This window comes from Nansenia antarctica (genome assembly GCF_963989245.1).
Source record: "Nansenia antarctica genome assembly, chromosome: 1".
Taxonomy (NCBI): Eukaryota; Metazoa; Chordata; class Actinopteri; order Argentiniformes; family Microstomatidae; genus Nansenia; species Nansenia antarctica.
In genome coordinates this window covers 97442762-97450261 of record NC_137674.1, presented here as the reverse complement: position 1 = coordinate 97450261, position 7500 = coordinate 97442762, and the positions used below count along the sequence as shown (strand labels likewise).

Here is a 7500-nt window from a genome sequence, read left to right as displayed (position 1 = left end):
CAATCTCTCTGTGTGTATATAATCCCTCCTAGCCTGTAGGGAGGGGATGTTTGGGCGTAACTGCCAGGAGTCATGCAGGTCAGAGCTAGACTGTAAGGGCCTGCGCTTCTGCCTTCCTGACCCCTATGGCTGCTCCTGTGCCAGTGGTTGGTTTGGCAACCGCTGCAACAAATGTAAGTTCAGTCACCTAAGAGCACTATGGGTGGGATCTTAACTCAAGATTGATAACTCTTACATTTCCTGTATGTACACACACTGAACCCTTTATTTGGAACACTATACTAATAGGGACTCCCTTTGCTCTCATTAACAGGCCCAAAGTGTACCAAGAAAACATTCCCCACACCGTTACACCACCTGAACGAATGTGATGACGTGTACAGGTGTTCCTAATAAAGTGTTCAGTGAGTGTACATCTGGCATTGATGTCATTAGGGAATGTGCTCAATCATTGGAGTTAGGAATCCACCCCTGTGTGTCTGCAGGTGTCACACTCTTACTTGGTTGTGAGATACGTTTATCTTTACAATTCCTATCGATCCCATTTGATCATGTTTTAGGGTACCGATCAACATCTTTGTCTGTGTATAGTAGAATACACCCATGTTTGATACCATTTCATACATTACAATGAGCCCGTCCTCCGATTTCTACCTCCACCTCCACCGGCCTCCCCTGGTGTAGATGAATGAACCTCTTTCTTTGGTGTGTTTGACCACACCATCCTGCCTCCTCCTCTCTCCGCCAGCCTGCCACAAGGACATGTACGGGGCAGACTGCAGGCTGAGCTGTAAGTGTAAGAATGGAGGAGCATGTAACCGCTTCACCGGATGCCAGTGTCCCACGGGCTGGAGAGGCCAGCACTGCGAGAAATCAGGTATGACATCATCCTGCTCCTCTTCGTCATCATGATAATAATGGTCATCATCATTATCATCATCATCATCATCGTCGTTGTCATCATCATCATCGTTGTCATCATTATCATTGTCATCTTCTTTTTCATAACCGATGATCATCATCATTATCACCACTGGCATGCGAGGAGCATTTCTCACTTTTCTTTTTCTCTCTCCTCCTCCTTTTCATGGGGTCATCCCTCCCTCAGACCGAGCCCCCCAGATCCTGGACATGGCCAGTAGTCTGGAGTGGAACCTGAACTCCAGCCCCAAGATCCTGTGTTCTGCCACAGGGAACCCCCTGCCCAGCCACACCAGCATCGAGCTGCGCAAGCTGGACAGCACTGTGCTCAAGGTAAGGGGACGGAGGGGGGAACGGATGGAGGGACGGAGTGATCACACCTGGGATTCAGTTGGTTGGCTGGTGGAGGCAGACATCAGAGGACCGGGCTCATTGTAATGCACGGAATGGAAGGAGGAATGGTATCGACGTTTGATTCCATTCCTGATTCCATACCATGAATCACAATGAGTCCTCTGTCCTCTGATTTCACAATCAGTCCCTATCCTCCAGCCTCACCTGCTGGGATAATTCCACCAACTGATAAACAGACAATGGTGTAGTCAGATTAGATATATTGTGGATGAGCAATACATGACTTTACACTCCTCACCATGTCTTCACCCTCGCTCTCCCAGGCCTCTCGGACCACCATGGACTCCAATAAGAGCACGGCCCAGTTTGAGATCCCCCGCCTGGCAGCAGAGCATGGGGGGCTGTGGGAGTGCAGGGTCTCCACCAACGGCGGACAGGACTCTCGCAAGTTCAACCTCACGGTCAAAGGTGAGAAAAGAGGGAGGTTTATTCTCAATGACTGGTCTAGCTCGAAAACCTTAACCCGAACCCCAGCCTGAACCCTAACTCCAACCTTAACCCTAACCCCTGCCCTAAACCCTAGCTCCAACCCGACCCCCCGACTCCAACCTGAACCCTATCTCTAGCCCGAACTCTTAACTCCAGCCCTAACCCTATCTCCAACACTAAGACTAGCTCCAACCCTCAGACTAGCTACAAAGCCTAACCCTAGCTCAAGCTGAACCCTGACCGCTCAAGCTGAACCCTAACCCTGTTAGTCAGGAGGTGTTTCACTTTGGACATACAGTACAGTGCATACAAAGACAGAGAGAGAGAGAGAGAGAGAGAGAGAGAGAGAGAGAGACAGACAGAGACATATTAAATAGACTGCCTTTCCTCCTCTCCCATGCATCAGAGCCCCCGTGCCCCACCACCCCTCCCAAGCTGTTGGAGAAGAGGAGTAAGCAGCTAGTGGTCATGCCTGTGGACTCCTACAGAGGAGACGGCCCCATCGTCTCCACCAAGCTCCTCTACAAACCCATGGAGACCGGAGACTCCTGGTCCTCTATCATAGGTAAGACTGATGGAATACGGGTACACTGTGTGAGGTATATACTGTATGTGTTGTATACTGTAGATAAGATGGTGTCATTAATGGATCAGTCACAGTACACAGTACAGTACTGTCCATTTCCATTGATGATTGATACAAGAGTGCTTTGAATGTATGGAAATGTTTTATATGATATGGTGTGGTATGTTGTCATGTTGTTGTTGTTGTTGTTGTCATGTTGTTGTTGTTGTTGTTGTTGTCATGTTGTTGTTGTTGTCATGTTGTTGTTGTTGTCATGTTGTTGTTGTTGTTGTTGTCATGTTGTTGTTGTTGTTGTTGTCATGTTGTTGTCATTGTTGTTGTTGTTGATGTTGTTGTGCCCAAAGTAATTGCCCCCCTCACCTTCAACCCCTATGCTACTCTACCTCTCTCTGCTCCTGGTGTCTCAGTGTACAGTAGGGAGCCCATCACGCTGATGAACCTGAAGCCGTCGACACGCTACCACATCCAGGTGCAGCTGTCCCGCCCCGGGGAGGGAGGGGAGGGGGCCCCCGGCCCCGAGGCCATCATGGAGACTGACTGTCCAGGTGAGACCCTCAGCTGTCCTGGGTGGGGCTATTACCTACTGGACCCCAGAACTACTAGGTGGTAGGGGGTATGGAAATGTAGGTCTCTGTGTTTGTGTGGTCAGGAGGCAAGAGAGAGAGTGAGCATCAGCTTGATGTTTTTACGATGTGAGCTGTCCTGACCTGACTGCATGGGCTGTGTCTGTGAATAGGACATTTTAAATGTTTTAGGACATTAGTGAGTAAGGCTTTGGAGGAGTTGTCATAGTAATACCAGTGGAGTATACCACTAAGTGCTGAGTAAGAGAGTGTTAGTGTTGTGTATGAGTGAGTACGTATGAGAGGACTAGGAGTCTTGGCTAGCGCTAGCGGACTCCCCCCCCGTCCCGTCCCATCCCCTGCCTCCTCGCCTCCCCACCTTCCTGCCTCCCTGCCTCCTGCCCAACTGACACACATGCACAGACACACGCACACATATGCGAGTGCGTATAGACTCAAACCCCTACTCCCCACTGAAAGAACCTCCTCCCTGTCTTGACACCCCTACCCCTCTCCCTGACTGCCCCCCCCACAACTGAACCTCCCCCCTGACCGAACCCCTCCCACCTGACTGAACCCCCCCCCCCCTGACTGAGTGTTCTGTGTGTCGCCGTAGAGCCCACGGTTCGGCCGGAGATTGACTTCAGCTCGCTGGAGGGCCGCAACGCTACTGTGCGCTGGCTGTTGCCCAGCAATGCCGGTAACGGCAACAGCGCGGCCAGTGGGTTTTTAGTGCAGCTGTACGGGCCCTCCTCCTCGGGGGAGAAGCTAAGAGAGGAGACCACCCTGCTCAATGTGCTCTCCACCAAGTTCTACAAGCTGGACTACCACCGAGACTACACTGTGGTCGTCAGGCTGCTCAACTGTGGGAGCCTGGGGCCCGCCTCTAAGCCTTACCACTTCCGCATCAACAGCCAGGGTAACTAGAGCTCCTCCTATTGGCTAGAAGAGGCAGGGTGATGAGTGTGATTGGTTGGTTGGTGTCCCACCCCCCTACCCCCCCAACCCCCACCCCTGCCCCCACACACACTCAGGGAGCTCGAAAGCTCATGGATGGTGGCATCACCACTACCAAGTCTGTTCTTTCACCTATCCGGTTCAGGCCCAGATCCATGGGGGCAGCCTAAAAAAACTGGAAAATAAACCTAGGAGTGTAGCGTTGGAAGTGGCAGGGTGTGTACATTAGGATCCTGGCTTAGCTTGTTAGCAACACTTGTTAGCTTACTGACCCTACTGATGTATTAACCATGCTCCCCTCCCCCTCCCCCTCCCTCCGCCCCTCCACAGGCCCCTCCTCCCCCCGCAACGTGGAGGCGGTGCCCCTCTCCGTGTCGGCTGTGCAGGTCAAGTGGCAACCTCCCGAGGACCCTAATGGAGGCATCGTCAAGTACATCATAGAGTACCAGCCGGTGGGACAGGGCAGCCTCCACCCCTGGGTCGACACGGACGACGGTAACAAGACCGCCAAAGACGTGACGGCGCTCAACGGTAGCACGCTCTACCAGTTCCGCGTGCGGGCCTTCTCTAAAGTCCCCGGAGAGTGGAGCAAGTTTGTCCAGGCCAGAACACAGGGAGACGGTGAGGTTCTATTTTTTGGAATGAACCTTTATTTATCCAGGGAAACACACTCACGGCCAAGATCAAGGTCTCATTCGCAAAGTGTGCCCTGTCTAGAATAGAATTTCGAATAATGCTTGATTAAGAATGAGTTAGTGTGCAGGGTTTTGTTGATCCTAAAAATGGGAAATGGAAGTACATGAGGATAATTAAACAACAACATTAATCATACTCAGGTCATACACATTGTTCACCTCCATGACAGTGCGTGTTTGTGTTTGTGTTTGTGTGTGTCCTCTCTCCCTTGCAGGCCTCCAGAGCTTCACTCCGACCACCCAGGGAGTCGGGGGGCGTCCGGGCAGTGAGGGGTACCAGCTGTTGGTGGCGGTGGTGGGATCCGTGACTGTCACATGTGTCACCATCCTGCTGGCCCTGCTGGCTCTCTTCTGTATCCGTAAAACCCTGCTGAACCGCAGACGCACCTTCACCTACCAGTCTGGATCGGTGAGACACACACACGTACACATACATGCACACACACACACACACACACACACACACACACACACACACACACACACACACTCCCTACAGCCTATATGCTTCACCACAATTGTTATGCTTCAATTACAAAGCATAAATATACACCATTGCAGGGATAACTTCAGATTTGACATAATGTTCTCGCTGATCATTGGATAAAGGGCTGGTTTATCTCCATGGTTTTTGGAATGGTATCTAAAGCTGTCCTTCCACAGGGAGAAGAGACCATCCTGCAGTTTAACTCTGGGACCCTGACACTGACACGAAGGCCCAAGCCCACCTCTGAGCCCCTCACCTACCCCATCCTGGAGTGGGAAGACATCAAGTTTGAGGACGTCATCGGGGAAGGCAACTTCGGCCAGGTCATCAAGGCCATGATCAAGAAGGACGGCTGCAAGATGAGTGCCGCCATCAAGATGTTGAAAGGTAACACACACACACACACACACACACATGCACACACACGCACGCTCACAAAAACACACACACACACACACACACACACAAATGCAAGCATGTGCACACACACACGCAGACACACACACACAGTGCTGTAAAAAACACTTTCTCTAGCACCAGAACCTATAAGCTCTAAAAAAAAGACCTGTCAGTAGTAAAATGAAACCAGCTGTTATCTCTGAACCGTTTCCCTAATGTGCTGTGTGTGCTGATTTTCTGCAGAGTTTGCCTCGGAAAACGATCACCGAGACTTTGCAGGAGAGCTGGAGGTGTTATGCAAACTAGGCCAGCATCCCAACATCATTAACCTCATAGGAGCCTGTGAAAACAGGGGTGAGTCTGCCATCTACTGGTCACTGTGGTTAATGATATGTTCTTGATTGACACTACATGGATGTCATCTCTTTCTTACACATGATGACAAATATGATGATGATAAAGATGAGAGGTATTTCCTATAATATACTATCTAAAATGTCTATTTTGGAGCGAAATGTGCCGAATGTGCAGTGCATGAACTGGTTAAATTCTCAGTATTTCAAATGCGTATACACATTCTGCTCTGCACCTGGACTGCTTGTCATCCAACCCAAACATCCTTTGTCTGGTAGAAGCATTTGCGACTATCACGTTTGTTTTGCTTGTCCTCATGCCACATAAAGCAAACTACTCTAGTTTGTAGTTTGTATCTCTTTAAAAAGCCTTTGGAGCGAGCTCTGAGCATGACATTGCAATTTTCCGAGCCACATCCGATGGTCTCACAGAATAATTGAATTGCCTGTTTTTTCTTTGGGTTGTAAGATCTACAATTGATAACATACTGTGGAGAGGAAGTTTAGCATGGAAAAAACATCAGTCAGATATTGCAAAACCTTCCCTGAGAAACAGACGTCCAGCATGTTTCCCAATCCCCACGGTTCCCCGGAAGCCTGGCTAACTCTAGAATCTCTCTCTGAGAGGTCCATCTCTTGATACCATCGTGATAGGACTACAATATTGTTCTCCTAACAACTCACTACTGTATGAAAGGCCTCTTTACATTTGACTAATTATGGTAAACTGCTATGGTACGACCCATATTGTAGCTACCTTCTCAACCCATACTGTAACTACCTTTACAAGTTCTCTCTCTAAGGCGTTCATCTCTTGACAGCATCATGATGACAGAGTACAATAATGGTTCTCCCAACAACTCGCTATGAATAGCCTCTTTACATTTAATCTAGCAGATCTTCCCCTGAAAAAGAGACCTTGTTCTCAGTGGGACACCTTGCATGAATAAAGGTCATTAATGAATGAAAAGGCAACCGCAATACATATGGTACGACCCATATTGTTACAACCTAGGGTACAACTACATCATGAACAGGGTACCAACTTGGTTCCACCCTCCTTTCGTTTTCCCTTAAATGCTTATTTCCATTGAGGACCACAATGGATTAATTAATTAATTAATTCATTCATTCATTCGCTCCATAGGGTACCTGTACATTGCCATTGAGTATGCCCCCTTTGGGAACCTGCTTGACTTCCTGCGTAAGAGCCGTGTCCTGGAGACCGACCCCGCCTTTGCCAAGGAGCACGGCACTGCCTCTACCCTCACCTCCCAACAACTGTTGCAGTTCGCCGTCGACGTGGCAACCGGCATGCACTACCTTAGCGACAAACAGGTAGAGAGATGTGTCAGTGTGACGTGTCCTCATGGGGTGTAACGACTTTATGTGTAAAGTGACTACTGTACCTCTGAACATGATGGTATGAAACTGATGATATGAGAAGTGTTATGGGGATGCTAGAGCACATTTAAACATCCTCTCACATGAAAACATGGTCATTTGTAGCAGTAGAATACTTCATCATGTTTTTCCTCACGTTACCTCACGTCCCCGTCCCCCCCATCCTCCTGCTCCTCCCCGTCTCCCTCTGTGTCTTCCTCCTGCTCCTCCTCCACTCCTCTCCCTCCTCCTCCTCCTCCCTCTCCTCTTCCCCCTCCTCTCTCTCTAGTTCATTCACCGAGATCTGGCAGCA

At 49.6% G+C, this 7500-nt stretch overlaps 1 protein-coding gene across 1 annotated transcript in view; it reads left to right on the top strand.

Moving 5' to 3' along the window:
- The window catches only part of tie1 (tyrosine kinase with immunoglobulin-like and EGF-like domains 1), a 14649-nt gene that overhangs the window by 3952 nt on the left and 3197 nt on the right, over positions 1-7500 (top strand). Inside the window, exons 6-18 of the mRNA XM_080530586.1 lie at positions 33-173; positions 749-877; positions 1109-1254; positions 1599-1743; positions 2171-2329; positions 2758-2895; positions 3530-3832; positions 4201-4491; positions 4781-4974; positions 5229-5439; positions 5695-5805; positions 6952-7142; positions 7477-7500. The exon at positions 7477-7500 is cut by the window's right edge and continues 90 nt beyond it. Of these exons, the coding sequence (XP_080386712.1) occupies positions 33-173; positions 749-877; positions 1109-1254; positions 1599-1743; positions 2171-2329; positions 2758-2895; positions 3530-3832; positions 4201-4491; positions 4781-4974; positions 5229-5439; positions 5695-5805; positions 6952-7142; positions 7477-7500 (2183 nt within the window). The remainder of the gene's footprint in view (positions 1-32; positions 174-748; positions 878-1108; positions 1255-1598; positions 1744-2170; positions 2330-2757; positions 2896-3529; positions 3833-4200; positions 4492-4780; positions 4975-5228; positions 5440-5694; positions 5806-6951; positions 7143-7476) is intronic.